Source organism: Buteo buteo, chromosome 4 (genome assembly GCF_964188355.1).
Source record: "Buteo buteo chromosome 4, bButBut1.hap1.1, whole genome shotgun sequence".
Lineage (NCBI taxonomy): Eukaryota > Metazoa > Chordata > Aves > Accipitriformes > Accipitridae > Buteo > Buteo buteo.
In genome coordinates, this window is record NC_134174.1 from 61941946 (window position 1) to 61960025 (window position 18080).

At 37.3% G+C, this 18080-nt stretch overlaps 1 protein-coding gene across 1 annotated transcript in view; it reads right to left on the minus strand.

Moving 5' to 3' along the window:
* The window catches only part of HSPA12A (heat shock protein family A (Hsp70) member 12A), a 60872-nt gene that overhangs the window by 38311 nt on the left and 4481 nt on the right, over positions 1 to 18080 (minus strand). The window contains exons 2-3 of the mRNA XM_075026473.1: positions 7130 to 7215; positions 4719 to 4846 (exon numbers count right to left, since the gene is read on the minus strand). Of these exons, the coding sequence (XP_074882574.1) occupies positions 4719 to 4846; positions 7130 to 7215 (214 nt within the window). The remainder of the gene's footprint in view (positions 1 to 4718; positions 4847 to 7129; positions 7216 to 18080) is intronic.

The window sequence follows — 18080 nt, forward strand, 5'->3', positions numbered from 1 at the left end:
AATGATTTCCACCTTCAATCATTTGGAAAAACTTTCCTAAACCTCCTTCGTCCCGCTGCTCAGCCCCTGAGCTATTATCAGCTGGCAAAGGCTCTGCTCCAGGCCATTTCTTCTAACCTGCTTATAGAAATGTACTTGGTCAACTCCAAAATCTTTGAGTAGGTGTTACAGCAAACATACTGTTCCAATGTGAAAAAGATGGTATCCCGCAGCCCATGAACAGAAAACACTGCCTATTTCACCAGATTGTTAAATCCCACACACCCACTGCAAGCAGAGAGGAGACAGACTGGTATCGTTTTTGCTTGGAATCATTAATGATTCATTCTGAGTCACTGGTGGGAAATTCCATAAATGGCTAATAACAATACTTCTTCATTTTTCATTATGGCTAGGCATATTTTCTCTTTCTGGAATAAGTACACTTAAGGTGCAGTTTAAATGAAGACAAACTGATGCTCAGTGGGTATGGGCTGAAGCTTTCAAAGCCACCTAGAGAACTGGATGTTCACTTCCTGATGAGTTTCTGGTGGAAACTAGACACGGTAATTGCTCAGCACGTTCTAAAGTTCTCAGCCTGTATTACTGTTCAGTCACAGAAGGAGTAATAAGGAAACAGGAGGGGAAGTCCAACTTTACCACTCGCAATGAGAGATTTAAAAATATTCCTGTGTGACATCTTTTCTAGAGAGAAGCAGCTGAAAAGGCGTGTGCGTGGTAACTCCTGAAGGTGACACTCTTCTTAGGTGGAGCCCTAGCCTCACTCCAGTTAGCGGAGGCTTCTAGTCAGCAGGGCTAGGATTTCAGCACCTTCATTTGCAGTTTTCTTTCATAGTCGCAATACAGGCAAAATAATGGTAATAATGCTCTTAGGAAAAAAAGATATATGGAAATGCCTATTAAGAGCATGAACTAATACAAGCTAGCAGTACTCTAAATGCATGTGGGGTATATTTTCTCAAAGCAGGGTCTGAGCTAAAAATCTATTAAATCAGAACCCAAGGTAGATTTCTGCCTAAATTCAGACATATGAGACCAGTTCTTAGGCCGATATCAAGTGGATTAACTCAACAGAGCAGCATAGACCCATTTATAGCCACAGAGGATCGAACTGTATATTAAAAGTGAAAATAGACACAGGAGGAAAGTTAGTGTGGAAAGGATAACAGGGTTATACTAAGGTTAGAGAAATGCCCTTCCTTACACATGAATCTGGCTAACAGACAGAGCAAAGAGAGTGATCCGTGCAGAGTGATGAGAATTTGATCCAGAGCTGCAGCATAACAGTCAAGGAGATGAAGCAATGGGGTCATCAAAATGTAGCTGAATGCCACTAGGAGTGTATATGCAGAAGAAAGGCAAGCATGTGTCTGCCAAGAATTACAATCAAACAGGGAAGAGAAGGAAAAGGAAAAACTTGAAGGTTTAAGTAAAGTTACACTGAAAAATGACCACATTCTCCCTTCTTCCAAAAACAGGCTGCAATTTGTTTCATAATCACAAGCATTTTTCCATTTGTTTTTCTCCATTTGTGAAATACTACATTCAGTTTGTTGTTATTTAACCAGTAGCCAAAACATTTATAACTTCACATAAGTGCATGTAAATCAATAGGAGTTTTTCAAAACTGTGTAAGACCTCATGTGTTCCCTTCAAAGGAGATGTTATTAACTCATTCTACAGCACCAAACTGTCTTTCATTATGGCTCTGGCACTGCCCTGTCCACTGAAATGCTTGAACTCATGCCCAGGCTGTTCATATGCATTTACTCACAGTCTCAAGGTATGCAGAAAACAGCACTCATTGTTACACATACTTCTACACTGCAACAAGAGCCTGAAAGTAACCACAACTATCTTTACAGAAGCCGTGGGCAACTAGCAAGAGTTGACAGATGTGAAGTATTACCTAAAATTGATAAAACAGTAACTAATGTTATGCAATCAAAGTGAAGTCATTCATTGGTCATCTAGAAACACACACCCAACTCCAAACACATGCTTTAGTCTACTGACATGACTGAGGCTACTCATACTTTTAAAGCTAAGTATATGCTTAAAGAACTTTGTTATGTCAATGCTTATATACTCATTTTTAGTACCGGGCATCACAGCAAATAAACACACACAGTCAAAAACATGACTTTGTTTGTCTACTAACTACACTACTAGAATCACAACTTTGCAGACACTACAGTCAAACTCAGTACTAAAGCCCTGTGTATTCACTCTTTTCCGAAGTAGGACCTTCTAAATAAACCCATCTTACCCTTCATTGAGACATTTACAGAAAAGCAGCTTTGTTAAAAGGCAGTCAGAAATCTAAATGTCTGGAAAGGATCAACACTAAGGAAGGAAGGTGGAAAAAATGTTAGGAAGCAAAGAGGACCATGCATCATTCGTATGCTTTATTTTAATGTAAACCTTCTTGAGTGCGGGCAGGAAGTTACATTTACTCTGCTGAAATATTTGTAAATTATCCTACATGTAAGCCTCATTATATACAAAGTTTGAACCTCTTAATACCTGCTGAACTACTGAAGCCTTATTTTGAAACATAGACCATTCTTTTAATTGAATTTCATGATTTCATGAGTATTTATATATAAATATATATAAAAATATTATACACATTAATTCATAAGTCAGTTTCAGCTGTATCTTCCCCCAAATCCTTCCCTGCCAACAATATTTATTAAAAACAAAAAAAAATCCTTCTTGATATTAAAATATTTTCAATTGTTTGAAATACCTGTTGGAAATCTGAATACATTTACCCCCCGCAAATATGTTACTCCCTTCTGGTTGGAAATATATGAATTAATTTATTTCATTTCTTTTTACATCAGCACCTCATACAATATCTATCCGGTCTGAAATCACAATCATGCTACCATTATTGCATAAGGAAGAAAATATGGTATTTTGAACCACAAGTAGCAAAATGTCAATTAATATTTGGAATATACTCTCAACTGGCCACACAGCACCTACATTTCAATGTCCCAGTGATCTACAGCAGGAAGCCTGGTACCCTGGAAGGAGAATCTAGCCTGTAATTTGCTGCAGTATAGTGTGAACCCAATAGCAAAATCAGGTCCTAAGGTAAAATTTTGAGTCCAAAGCGCTTAAAGGACATCCCTAGAAACAGTAGTGATTTCACATAGTAAAATCACCACAGAGATTATAGCAACAACACAGTATATAGGATTTAGGCTTGCTCAGGTACAGCTTCAGAGATGTCTTCCCTCATTTCATCAAACTTCTTTAAGAAATTTCATTAATTATTTGCTGTCAAAAGAGAGTAGGAATTGATAAACATGGGTTCTGACTTGACAACCTGTAACCTGTCTGAGACAGCAACACATGGCCTGTCCTTTGACTTCTAGCCTCATACAGCTTCCTGCGCTATTCAGAGAACAACAGATGCATGAGATGCATAAAAGGCCTTGAAGGATTACCTGTCCATACTGAAAATGGTAGGTATCTTTGCAACTGGATGGCGTAATACCATTCCAAAATTTACCTCCCTGTAGATAGTATTTCAAATCATTCGGTTGCATTAGATGTTTGAAATACTTTGCAACCACATACAAAACAACTATGCAGGCTGACTGCTCAATCAATACAGTCTGCTGAGACTGAGAGTGCTGCATTCAGCTAGCATCTTTGCTTAAAAAAATTACAGTGTATCACACTGGACTACAGCAAGTTAGTCTTTTTTGCCCTTTTTTTCTCAGTATTACAGTGCTGCAAACAGTACATTACCTACTGCTATAACAGCAGCGTTGTTTAGAAGACTTCTATGGCTAAGCTTTTCTTACATACCTTGTTTATGTCTGAAATTATCTATATCTTGGTCTTGTTACAATATAGTAATTTGGAAGATACCTTAATAAGAATTGTATATGTTTTTAGTTATAAAAAAAAAAACTTTAAAAAAACCACTATCAAACACTATACAAATGGTTTGTAGGGCAATCCTTTCAGGTACCTGCCATAATAGTTTTTGCATCTGTGACTGCATTAGATTTATATGGATGGATTTATATTTTGTTGGTTTAACCAAGAAATAAAAAAATAAAAAACCCTACATAACAGCATCTGAAGTCTGTCCCTTACATACATATAATACAGAACAGATTTCACATCAAACCTTAATTTTCATATTCATGCCTTTTGATTGCTTATTTCCCAGTATCACTGGTTCATTATCGGGGATTTGATTCAAATTTATTTCTAAAAAGCTTAAATCAGCCAAATGAAAACCAGTTTCTGGGTGCAAGTAACTAAGTGCTGTACATACAACTGTATAGAAGCATGATTCCAGGGGACAGGCAGCTTCTGGAAAATGCCATGACCCTTAATAAATGTGTAGCTTCTCTCAATCTCTGAGATAGGGGCATCCTGACTTAATAATTATTGCTGTTCCCTGAACAATGCTAAATACTCACTGATCCCTCCTTTTACTCATGTCATCTTGTAAAATAACAATGTCATCAGCAAAATAACAGAGAGAGGACATGTTCAAATCTCTTATTAAAGCCAATTAGAATACAGTAAGATGCAACAAAATACTATAACCATGAGAAAGGCATACACTGTGGCAACACTAGACAAATCTAGACACTTCAGGCTCCTGTAGAAAATACCTATAGCTACTGCAGACAATCCATGTTATCACGATTGAAAACTAAATGCTGCATTGCAGCCCTTACCTCATTACATGAATACATTCTGGTTCCTTGGTGAAGCTGTAGGCGTAGCCACTGGATGTTGTGCCAAAATCAATAGCCACAACAACAAGAAATAACTGTTCTACAGCATCATCTGCATCAGAGTCCTTCTGTTAAATAGCAGAAGCAAAATAGACACCAAGTCACTGGTTAGAGTAACTGTAACGTGTCTTACCCTCCAGTATTCCTGCTCTCTGAGACATGTATATCTCTTCAGTGGAAATAAGGACTTCCTTAAAGTTGCATTTGTGACCAAAGTTGATACCAGAAAGCTACACATACCAATGGAAGTGGAAATTCAATATACAACTCAACATATTTGCTGGAGCCTTTTATACATAACCTTCTGAATCAAGAGTTACCTTCATACTCATTTTTTTGAATAGCTGTCATCCTGTATCATTAAAATTTATGGCTAAACACTAGGTTATTGGGTTTGGGGCTGGTTTTTTGTGGGGTTTTTTCCCCCTTAAATTGATCAACTGAAGAATATGTTTATATGCATCAGTGTGGTACATTTGGGACTTATTTGGTGGTTTTAGGAGCTAACTATGTCATAGCCTTGAACATGAGGTACTACTATCATTCAAGACTAGTGGAGACAGAACAACCCAAAATACAGAAACAAGCTTTATATCCCATGATAATTATTTATTTATGAAGAATATACATAACCCTTATCCTGTAAGCACTATATGCATTCTTTCCTCCTTCCTGTGCTGGCATGTGGAAAGCTGTTCAGCTGCTTATAGTGAATTTGAATCCTTCTCCCTGCCTTTTACCTGTAATCCTGCAATCCATGAAAAGCACAGTCAAGGCCAACATGGGAACATTAACTAGAAGAGGTGAAAAGGTTATGGCCCAAATTGTAATGGTGTGATATAAATCACGACATGAATAAACAAGGAATTGTACCACTCCCCATATGCTGTTGCCTAACAGAAATCCTGTATAAAGGAGGAATAAGTAATGAACAGCAAGGAACTACTCTTCACATGCTGATGGTGGTTAAAGGACTAACAGCTTAGCAAGACAGGAAGACAACAAGCTGGAAACACTGGTGAAAGGGCTATGTGCTACAGGCAGGTAGTGAAGGAGGGTAATACACGCGTCTGCGCACACATCATCTTGGCAAAATCACCATGGAACAGACCTGTCAACCTATACTATACAGGTCATGTCTGAAATTCCACCACTGCTGCTCAGCCTGTACTGTCAATAACATTTTGAAGTAATTGTTATTATCTTTTACAGAGGAACTGCCAAATGTCCTCACTCTATGAGCAATGTTCCACCATCTTTCTCACATAACTGCATTACCTCCATGCCTGCTACGTCCAGCACCTTTCTATTGTACCCCTACATTTTCCAAGATCATCCCATAGGCCTGCTACTTAAAATGGAGAAACGAGAGTAATAACGTTTGGTCAAAATAATGAAAGACTTGTTTGGATTCTCCTAATAAAGCTTTTCAACTAGGACAATATGTTATTTATATGTTTTCCTCAAAGTGTTTAAGGAACAAATCTAACTGAAAGAGGAAATAAAGTCATCAGTATGACAGAAGTAAAAGGGGGAAGTTCTAGAGTATATGGAGAAAGAAGGGAATAAAAGCAAAAATTTATGAGAGACAACTCTGAAAATCCTGAAGAGGGATCTTGTACAACTCTGAACTTGATTCAGAAAGCTAAGGAAGAAATCCAACAAGGGTAGCAATCTGTTCTGAACATGATCCCTTGCAATATCAAGAAATACACTGTGCATATACTGTGTTACAGATGATGCCGATGTTCTTAAAAACAGATGGGACTTAGTTTTAATGGGAGTTTATCAACAAAATAAGCATGATGTACAAGAGATTAAAACACACTACCTTTATGGGACGTTTGCTTGCTTCTAAAAGCTTACAGAAGTGGCTATTTTCCTTAAGAAACTAAACTAGTTCTATTTTGAGCTTCTCTCTCTATGTTGGAGGAGATTCTTTCCTCTGAGAATTTGGATTTTACTGTTGAGTATCATATATACCCTTCTTTTTTTCTGAACAGAATGAGACTTTTCAGGGGCTGCCTAAACAAATCAATGATAAAGACAGGGACAGAACTTGGGAACCCTGTGGATCAAGAAGCCCCTGCATTTGATATAAAAATATGCAGGAACAAATCTATCAGCTCAGCAAGTAGACAAAAAAAAAAAGGAAAACCAGGACGCCAACAAAATTCATGAGATCTCTGTTACCAACCCTAGCGTGACTAAAATTTCACTTAAGACTATGGATAGCATAAAGGGGATCACTATGTGAAGAAATAACAACTTTCCAAAGAAATTATGTCCCATTAAACAGGCGGGAGAAAGTAATGTCAACATACAGTATATGTTAAGAGTGCATTTCTTACCACAATATGTGATGGAGACAATGGAGTTATTCCAGGGTCTCCCAAACTTTTGGCTGGTGATGAGTAAGCAGATGTGGAAACTGCATCTGAAAGGAAACAAAAATTCTTCAGTGTCCATAAGCAGAATGAGTGGGACAGGACAGTTCCTTTGCATACTGCTACACTATTTTCCTGTTGTAACAAATGTGCTAAAAAGAAAGCAAATTCCACAGTCACCATGTAAAATATATTTTTTGCCCTTACAACTTGGTAAGACACAACAACTGCAGTTTTGCTTTTAAAATGTTTGTCTGACCTTCATGACTAACTTCCATTCGTCTGCCTATTACATCACCATGTATAATTTTAAAAGTCTTCCTAAATATATTCAGAAGTCATAGTTATACAAGCAGTTTGAACACTATACACTCACATTAATGGCCTAAGATTTAAATGTGTGAATGCAGAAACTAAACACAAGTTTTGAGATCAGAAAAGACAGACTCATTTTAAGAAAAAAAGAGGAGTTGCTATCAATTTGACAACACAGTAAGAATAAGTTGCAACTATTCCATCATGAACCTTTATTCTGAAACTTTCCCAATACTGTGTCTGGTTTTATTCTTCAATACTCTGCACTGAAACATCTTGCAGCTGTTAATATGACTGCAGGACAGAATCCAGCTGGGAAAAAGGAAAGTATTATTAACAAATCATCAAAGAAATATTTCTATCCTGCATACAATACTGAAATTTCATTTAAAGGAACATACCAAATGAGTGACAAATACTGTAATGCACTATTTGTATTTTTCCTTCTTGTATTTACCCCATTGATGATAGAAAAGGAAATGGCTTATTAAAATAATTAAGCACTGATGACTCAGATGGATTTATATATAATATATTCTCCTATGAAGACTGCAGTAGTTTATCAAAATGGAATGTAAAAAAGGTACCACACACCCTGTCCATGCTTGTAACCCTCTGCCCCCAAATTTAAGCCTTGAGTTTACTGAATTCTCTTCTGTAAAACACAAGCTAATTAGAAGTAAAGCAGAATTATTTAATAAGTCTCTAAAGACTTTATGTGTAGCGTGTAATTCCTAGACATGATTGACAAGTCAGAGCATTATTCTAAGATGACACAGGAGCTACTGTCTAAGAAAAGACCTTAGAACTACTTAGTGAAGAATCCTGTTGTTCCTGGTAATCAAATATGTGTTGTTCCCAGGGAAAATGCAAAAACTCTGCAGTAGGCAACTAAGGGATAATCTGCCCACAGGAAAAAATCTTCCTCCAAATCTTAATACTGCTCTTGTAACAACATTTATTTTTGTTCAAGTTATAATATGCATTTTCAGCCTGATCTTCAGAAGCATTTGCAGAAGCAAAATATTCACGTTTCCTATATAAGTTCTTCAGGAATATATTATGTTACTCCTCTTGTGGTGAAGTACAAAAAGCCACAGGCCAAATGTGACAAGCACAGAATCTGCTCAGTTTGTTAAGATATATTTGAATCAGATGCTGTTATCAGCCTCCTTTGTGCAACTTCTTCCTCTTTTCAAAACAGATTATTTTTTATACCATCAACATGGCATTTTTTGTAGAATTAAGAACGATATTTCAGCACAGAAAAAAAAGGGAATTAGTAACAAAACATGTTCCTTGCATCCTGCTGTCATTCCTGAGTGAACCTGAACCAATACTTCCTGAGCAGATCAGGACACTGCAATACTGACTCAACATCTTTGGTAACTAGTACACTTCTCCCACTTAGCATGCTGGCTTTGAAGCACAAAAATGTAGACATTATATCACTATCTATGTGTTTCCAGTGTTTCTTTTTGTTACTAATTCTTTTTGTTACCTGTTTCAGCACTCATGTTTCAGTCATCTATTTTCCAGCCTGTCTTCAGTTATCAGCCTGGGTGTACCTTGAGAAGTTATTTATAGCTCTACATGCAACTCAGAAAATCCTCTGTGACAGTGTACACATTTTTTTGTCTCTCAGACAGCAGTGATTAAATAACCATTGCAATATTCATATTTATCCAATGAAACTGTGCTAACTTGGGTGGTGGTCTATCAAGAATTTATTCAACCCAATTAACTTGTGGTAATCCAGAGGTGTAAAATGTATTTAAGGACACTTACAGTAACCACAAGTATAGAAATATTTGCTAACAAATAAAAAATGTTAAGCAGAGATCAGAGGTCTGTCTTAGCTACCTGTAGAAAATACCACTTAAAACAGACTTAGATATTTTCATCAAAAATCTTTAAAATAAATTGTCCATTTCAGTTTCAGAATCCTTTTGAAAAAGGCTGGATTTGTGGAGCAGCTAACTTTTTCTAATTCTCATCAACTGCTCAACTCTGCTGGAAGGTTAAGCTCTTGGTGATTTATCACTGGTTTTTGACCAGAGGAAAAAAAATCCTTCCAAAGCCATGACCATTCTGCACTGTATTCACTGCTGCTCCTGCAAATATCCAGGTAAACAAAATAATTCTACAATGAGTCCTACACGCCACCAGCCTAGAGTTTTCTTGGATCAAGAAAGGAAAATCATGGAAGGCAGTGCTACAAACTCTAAAGCAGCAAACTAAAATTTTAACCAAAATGTACCATTACAGTAATTCTGTAGAGTTGCTATCATGTTGGCACAAGCAGCAGGTGCATTACATTACAATTCGTTTCATAAGACTACTAACTAATCATGGGCAATAACTGGGGAAGCCATAATTGTTATATTGTAACTCAGCTGTTAAAAGAGGCCCTGACACTATCAGAGAGTTTGCAGAGCTAATAAGTGAGTAAGCGCAGTTCAGAATACTGGGAAGTTAAAAAGTCATTTAACAGAGCAGTTGGCATTTACAGAAAATGGCTTACAAGGCAGTCACCCTGAATTTAATGCCAAGAGTTCTTTTAACAAGTAGTGAAACAGTTGTTAAAAGCAAATGAAATTAGGAAATTTGTAACATTATACTATCTGCCCTATCTAAACTGAAAGGTGTTAAAATATACTTGTCCATGTGGGAGCTTTAATATTTTGTTGAGTTAGTGTTTGTTTGGGGAAAAAATGTGCACGTCTCACAATCTTCACAACTGCGTTCTGAAGAGCAGTAAAATATCCTGGAATATCCATGAATTAAAAAACTCTTACTTCTAAAGGACTATGATTGGTTGATCTGAAAGAAAAAAAAAAAAAAGCATCTTTTCCAGCCAGGGAATGGGAAAAGTGTTGCAAGGAACCTGATTTGCAATTATGCAACAGAAAAAAGGATGCCTAGCCTTTATGACTAAATTCCTCTTCTTAACAATTTAAAAAGATGTCCTGGATAGTATCATGGTATTTGGAACATCTCTTAAAAGCAGGATGACTTATTAAGGCTTCTTTAATAAAAAAACACAACCAAACAGTGTCCCACATAGCTTAAGTTCCAGCTTTATCTCTCATGTTTACTAAGGATCTCTATCTGTGTCAAACTACACGCTGTGGAAAAAAGCATACAGCTAATCAGCATGCATTAAATAAACATTTAATTCTTGACAATTTGCACAGCAAAATAAATGGAGGAATCTGATTTAGAATACAAATTAAAGTAAGTCTTCAAACACACCAATATTTAAAATAATCTTTTTTCTAAATACGAAGAAAACTTCTTGAATAGAAACTCTCTAATTTACTTATGAAACAATAATATGAACATTAACCTGAAATACGACTGTCTATATCAGGGGTTTGGATAATTTAACTAAATGTGTATAGAAAGAATTTGACCACATTGTTACAATTTCTGACTTTAGTCCTAACCTAAGCAATTGCCAAAAAACACCTTGTATATTTTCAAGATGACCAGAAGAGGAAGAGAAAATAGAGAAGACTCTCATTTTCAGCATTTTTTTTTAACATTCAGAGGGTTCTACCTGATTTGCAAATCCCCAATTACAGAACTGGTGAAATTATGAGATCAGCAGATACCGTATTAATAATGAATCATGTCCATTATCATATTAGCTGCAATTACTGGTTTAACAGATTTAATTTAAATTATTCCTTCTTTTCATCTATAAACATGCAAGAGTTTATTCTCTGTGGTTTCCTGTAATAGCTAATCAGTTTAGCTTTTTCTGTATTTCAGTAAATGATCAGCCACGTTCTAGATGTCAACAAAATGCAACGAAGTTGATGACAAACGCAATGAAGGATTAACCTTTAAGTGTTACAGAATACAGAGTAAAAGCAAAGTCCAGCACATTTGTAAAATCTTAGCTGATGCAGTGTGAACATTTGACTGATAGCATGTTCAGCTGAATCTCATTTTCTAATAGATCTAGAGAGCAGGACCAAGCTCTTTATTTAATTAGATCAGTTAATGGCAGCTGATATCCTCTGGAAGACTATCAGTCTGTTCTGAATATTTGGGAGCCCCCCCTAGATTCCTAGACTGGATAAATGACTTTTAGTGAACCACTGAAAGTATCAGACATGGACCACTACAGTCTTAGATAATCAGTTTTAAGACAGCAAGCTTAAACCTGCTTTAGGAAAGATGACTACTAAACCTTGCAGTCACAAGTCACTAAGGTGCTACTAAACCAAAAATTTTTTCAGCACCTACACAAAATCTTTTCTATTAATTTCAGCTTTTATTAAATATTTAACTTTATATAATTCAGCTACACCACACATCAGCAAAATTGTCTGCTTCACGTATTAGGGAAATTGTTCATTTCAACAGAAAAGCAACATGCCATAGCAGTGGATTCTCTGCTAACAGAAGGTTCCCTGCAACCCAAGTAACATAGACAACAGATAAGCTAAAGTTTTTGCAAGCGTGCATTGTCTCTAAGTAAGAATTTAACAAAACAAGTAAAAGCAGGAATTCAGGAAGCAGGATATGCTGCTCAACAGCATAAAGCACAGAAATGCAGTCAGGTCATGGAAGGGGGGAAATTTCTGACTTTATCTCATGTCACCAGTTTATCATATGGAAAAGAAACAATTTAAAAAAAAAAAAGAACAAGAAAAAAAGAAATAAGGTATCAAGCCCCAAGTCTGCCATCAGAAACCCCAACATGGACCTTTTCAGACACATTCTGCAGTACTTTACAGTCATGCCTACAAAAGAGAAGGTTTGGCCAGGAAAGAAGTGTACTTTCCAAACCTTCGCAGACCTCACTTCCAAGTGATGGTGAAAGAGACTCATCATGGTCTGGATCTCCTACAGCTGTTCTGCAAACCACAAAATAGGCAGCATCACTAGGATATCATCTCTCTGCAGGAACATGCCTGAACACTATGTATATGTATGTTATATCCCAATCAATGTACCTTAAGTTCATTTCTATTTCTATCCTGCCAGAGTTGCCACAAACCCAACGCTTGCTAATTAAACTCTTCTCATGATTTTCTTAATCAACAATAGGATCAATACTATTCCCTATTCCAGATCATACTTCTAGCATTTTAAGAAGTGCTCTCACAATAATAAGTCATTTTTTTCAATCCATAATATACAATTCAATGAATTCCATTCCTTGTGCAGATCTGAACCTCTGGCTGAGCCTGGGGACCCACTGGGAAGGCCTAGATACCACACCCTTTTCCAGGCTCTCCCAAATTCCCAAATGAGAATGCCTGCAGTACACCACCCTGCCTCAAAAGGAAAGCTGCAATAACTCTTCTTGATTTGTATAATACATAGCCACTGTTCCATATGCCAAATCCATTCAGCCTCTCAGTCATTTGTAGGCTGATGAACTATGCCTGATGCATTAGTCCTACTAAAAATGCCACTATTGCAGCCGATCTTTACGGCTCTAATAAATCCAAGTTAACTGAATTTACTGTGTACATGCTGATCATTTTCACAGATCAAACACTTGCACATATCTGATGGCTATTTTTCTGGAATTTCCAGCCACCCAGCAGCTAGTAAAAGTGACTGCTATATGTAGCTATGATCTCAGTCAGGTTGCTGGTCATACCAAAATCTCAGCCAAATTCTTCATTTTTCATTCAGGCAATATCTCTGGATTTAAAAAAAAAAAAAAAAAAGATAAAAAAATAATTAAAAAGAGGACGAACCGAGCCAAATATGGGTATAATGTATCCATTAGGCAATAAAAGAATGGTATTAAAACACTGTTTTTCATTTAAAACATTGTATATCATTTTGCACATCAGTAATTCTGCCATAAGCAAGCTTGCTAATGATGTTTGCACAACAGGAAAAGAAGGGTTTACCATATTGCTATTAGCTGGCAACTGCTGCATTGAAGAAGAAAACCTTATTCAGCTTTTCCTATTGCTGAGATTTTGCTTTGCATTAAGCACAAAATGTCACAGCTTCCAAATGTAACATGACAACCTAGAGCATTTTACTGTAAATACAAAGGTGGCCTTTGAAAATAATTATAGAACAACAACAAAAAAAGATAGAGTGAAGCAAATACAGAAAACCACTTAAAATATTCTTAGGCATAATAAAAATATCCCCTATTTCATATCAGAAGTAAGAACCTTCTGTTTCTACTGAAACCAGCGACACCACTGCTATTGCCATCAATGGAATCAGAGTTCTTTGTTTTAAAATGCCAGTAGGCATCCTGCTAGGTTGTTGAAGACTGCAATACCCTTCCCTTCTATGAATACGGCCATAGCTAATCTCTGGTATAAATCCAAGTTTCCTGATACCCTTTCACAATAACTGGTCATCCAAAGAGCTGGTATTCATCACATTGATACCAATTAGAGTACAGTGATTTCCTAAGTAAAACAAATCTCCCAATTCTTTGGATAAAATTCTAAAAATAAGACATGTTCCTCATTCAACTTTGACCTTTTTCATTTATGCTTTTACATTGTCTCCCATCACAATTACAGTTTGACTGTAGGAATTACTTTTCCACTATGCTATCAAGCTTCATAAGATAATTTAAGTTTTTAACATTATTGTTAAAGAGTATTAAAAAACAATCCCAGGTTCATCCCATCACTCACTTTGTGAATACTAATTTTCCTGCACCTCACCAGCAAAGGAAAACCAAAAGACACTATGTATTTTCTGTGAACTTAATTTAAGATGAAAGAAACACACAAGAACACGCAACAACCTTCTGAAAATGCCACATGGGTTACGTTCACTTCTCTTTTTGACAGGATGTAGGCTAAACTATTTTACCTAGATTTGATCTGACCTCGCTAATGCTTGGTAAGCTGGACTAAAACAGAACTATCACACACCCCCTGCACACTTCACAACTGGATCTGTACAGCCTCAGCCAGGTCCTTACCAATAGCTAAGTCTGCCCTTAAAGCTGCTTTAAACTCAAACCCGTTCACCATCTACACTCTAAGGTCTTAAATCCAGCTCTACCTTGAATGACCTGAGAGCTTTCCCACTTTTGCAGTCAGTCAGCTCCCTCTTCCCTCCCAGTCGTGACACGGTTCCAACTTGCACAGAACCTGCTCACCCCCCAGAGCCTGGGGTTCGGGGAACTCACCAGCAGCGCCTTGCAGTGATTGCTCTCTTCCTAGGTTCCAGCTCTTCCACACCCATGTACTACTGCCAGGAGAGACAAAACTGATCCTGGTTTACATGTTGGAGAGGGCAGGTTGCATGTTGTGATAAAGGTGGGTTAACAAAAGATTTTGCAGCTCAAAGTGGTAGAAGACAACTCGCCAGGATCTTTCTAAATATTCCACAGATATAGTTCTGTGGTAGACACCTTTAATGTGCACCAACTAACCCTCTCTTCCTTCAACAAGCTCTTCTATGAACTTGCTTCCTTCAGGCTTCCTTGCACTGTTTGCCTCTGTGCAAGCACTGTTCTCCTGCATGTCTCATCTCCTCCCTTCTTGCTTCCAAAGAGAAAGACATAGGAAACAGAAAACAAAACACAGATGTACAGAACCTAGTGAAAATATACCTTCCTAGAAAAGGTTTCCTGCTCCTTCTCCTTCATCATGTCTGTCATCATCTACCTCATCTACCTGGCTCACTGCAAGGTTGTCAGCAATGGCACTAATAAGATTATGCTCTAATTCCCAGGACCACACTCATAAAACAGAACATTTGTGATGCTAATCACTTTCTTTGGGAAAAACACCATTTACCAGCTGAGGGTTGGCTAATTGGTTGTTTTTTCTTTTTAAAAAGAAAGATCAAAATATTACAGAGTTACAAAATCCCTGTTTTACTGCAAGTCCCTATTTAAGAACATCTCAAGATGCAATTGTATCCTGAAAACAATGCAATCGTAGATTCACCTTTCTAGATCAAGATATTCAAAGACTGAACAAGAATTACTGTTCAGCTTTTCTGGGCTGTGTGTCCAGCACACATGGAATAAGAACACTTTGGGGGGGTATTTGTTTACTTAGAAAGCAAAAAGGTTATTTAGTTATCAAGCATTCCCAAATTCATGAAGTATCTTGCAACGCATCAAAGCTGGGTGAATGCATTGACTCCATTTTCTTAAAGCATGAATTGGAAAAAATGCTTGAAAATATTTGTCTTCTTCATTTTGACAATCTTCAGGAATGCCAAACATGATTCACACATTTGTAGACTCTTGACAAGAGAAAACAAACCTCTCTCCCTCCCCCCACCAAAAAAACAAAAACAAAAACAAAAACAAAAACAAAGAAAGAGGGAGACAGGGTAAAAGGAATAACCAAACTAGAATAACCATTACTTCTCACAGTAGTCAGCATAAGTGATGCTGTATATAAATCTCTTGATGTTCTTCAAGGCTATTAAACCCGATTTTGTTCAAAGATGGGAAAATAAGAGAATATTAGTTGTTGCAAAACTGCAAAAATTAGTATCACATTCGACAAGTCGTTAGCAAAGTCATCTATGAATCTGTAGTCTATGGCTATTGATTTAGCTTCTGAGTGGCACTTTATAGCTAAATCAAAAGTAAGTATGTATTTCTTTATTCTTTTTATTTTACAATCTTGAAAACAGATCAGCTATCAGTCTTAAAGGAAAATATCTTATGAGAAGAGAAGCCATGGACAGAAGAAAGTACATGTTTAGGATTTGTAGAGCAGATCACAAAATCATGCAGTCACTGACCAAAATCCATTTCCAGAGGTTTTTATACTAGCACCAACCAGGCTTACATCCAAGTGCCATGACTGTGCATACACATCACACAGAGACCAACACTGACCAGCCAGATAACCAACTAGAAAGTTACAGCGACAAGCTGATGATACAGCCTGCAAAGGAGTTCCTATGGCTAAAATGATAACAGGAGCAGAGCTGAGTAAGCAGGAGAGCTACTACAAAAGGTTGATTTTTGAATGCAGCAGTTCCATAATGACAATACTGAAAGCTTTTGTAAACGGCATGCCCTGCTGTTCTGATTACAGCATGTGCTCTACTAAGGTATCCATGGAAACTTGAGAAAGAGATGTTAAATTTGTTGGATCTGTTTGGCACCAGGGAATGAGGCTAGATGCCAGTCAACCTAGTATAACCACAGGTATTTTGATCTTTAAGCGTGGAGAAAGCATCAAGAGTCCTCAAATGGTGATGAAATCCACAAGACCAAATTGTCACAGGAATGCATTTCCCAAACAACGACAAGGAGGTGGCAAGGATGTACTAAAGAAACTGTGATTTTAATGTTGTTATTATCTCTTAACAGAGAAAAATAGCTCAGTTGCTGTAGCAAGGAGAGAGACACCCAAATACTCACTCACTCTTCAGACCTCACAGGGAACAAGAAAAAAAAGTGAATACAAATGCACAGAGCCCCACAAGGAAAGGCTGTGTGGGACAGGTGGACATGGAGTGCTTGGGACTGTAAAACCCTTCGAGAAAAACTGCTTCAACCCTAGAGAGTGGTCCTGAACAGCACTAAGAACATAAGATGTATCCAGAAATGGACAAATCGAAGCAGTGTTCCCAGATTATTCCCTATGGGAGAAGGAAGTAGCATAAGGAGAATAATTTATCTCTGCCTCCTTCCCCAAGGAAGCTAGTGCAAGGTGGGCAGGCTACTGCGGTAGAGTTTTTCTTCAGAGAGAGTAAGTGAATAAACTCCCTTAGATGACATGAAATTGCTATTATGAAACTCCAATCACATACATACTTCTTTCCGGACCCCAACTGATAACAATTACTAGAAATCTCTCTCAATATTCCTCAGAAACTGCATCTGCAGAGCACAGTCTGAGAGTGTTGACTCAGGCACTGAGGAACTACTTACAGAAGCAGCAGCTATAAGAAAAACCCTCTCCAGGTCTCCTGTTGTTGTAAATTAAGACACCTTTAGAACTGATCCTTGTGCCCAGAGCCCTGCAAATCAATCACAACAGAGCTACTGATTTGGGCCAGCAAGCAGCAAATGACTCTCGCACACAACCAGATCACAGCAGCGTGCTGATGACGGGGCACACCAATGCAGTTCATAAAGCCACTCTGATGTCCTTGACACACCCTGATGCAGTCCTAAGTAAGGACATTTAGTCAAGTCCTTAGTAAAGAACAAAGGCTTTCTAGCCTGAATGCTGGCGTCCATATTCTGAGTACTTTTATTTGCTTACTTTATTAGAACTGACTGTATTTTCCTTTTCATTTACATGAAAACCTTTCTCAAATCCCTCTGAGACAGACTTTGAAGGAATTTCCTGTTTTAATACCGATCACTTACACAGTTCACCACTGCCATCCTAATTTTAAAGCATTGCAAAGTCACTGCTTTAATCGTAGTTATGGCAAAATTAAAAATTGCATTTGTTTATTTTAAACACATATCACAATGTTTCTTAACAGCACAGCACATGGGCCACAGTTGACATATTTTGAGTAATGAGAGCTATGGAATGTTCTTTTTAAGATCAAAAATGTGCCTGGTCACTGAGAAGAGGCAGTTTCAATTTAATGACCCAGGAGCCAGGACATTTGTCACAGTAAAGATGAAGTCTGTAAGTATGTCACAGGC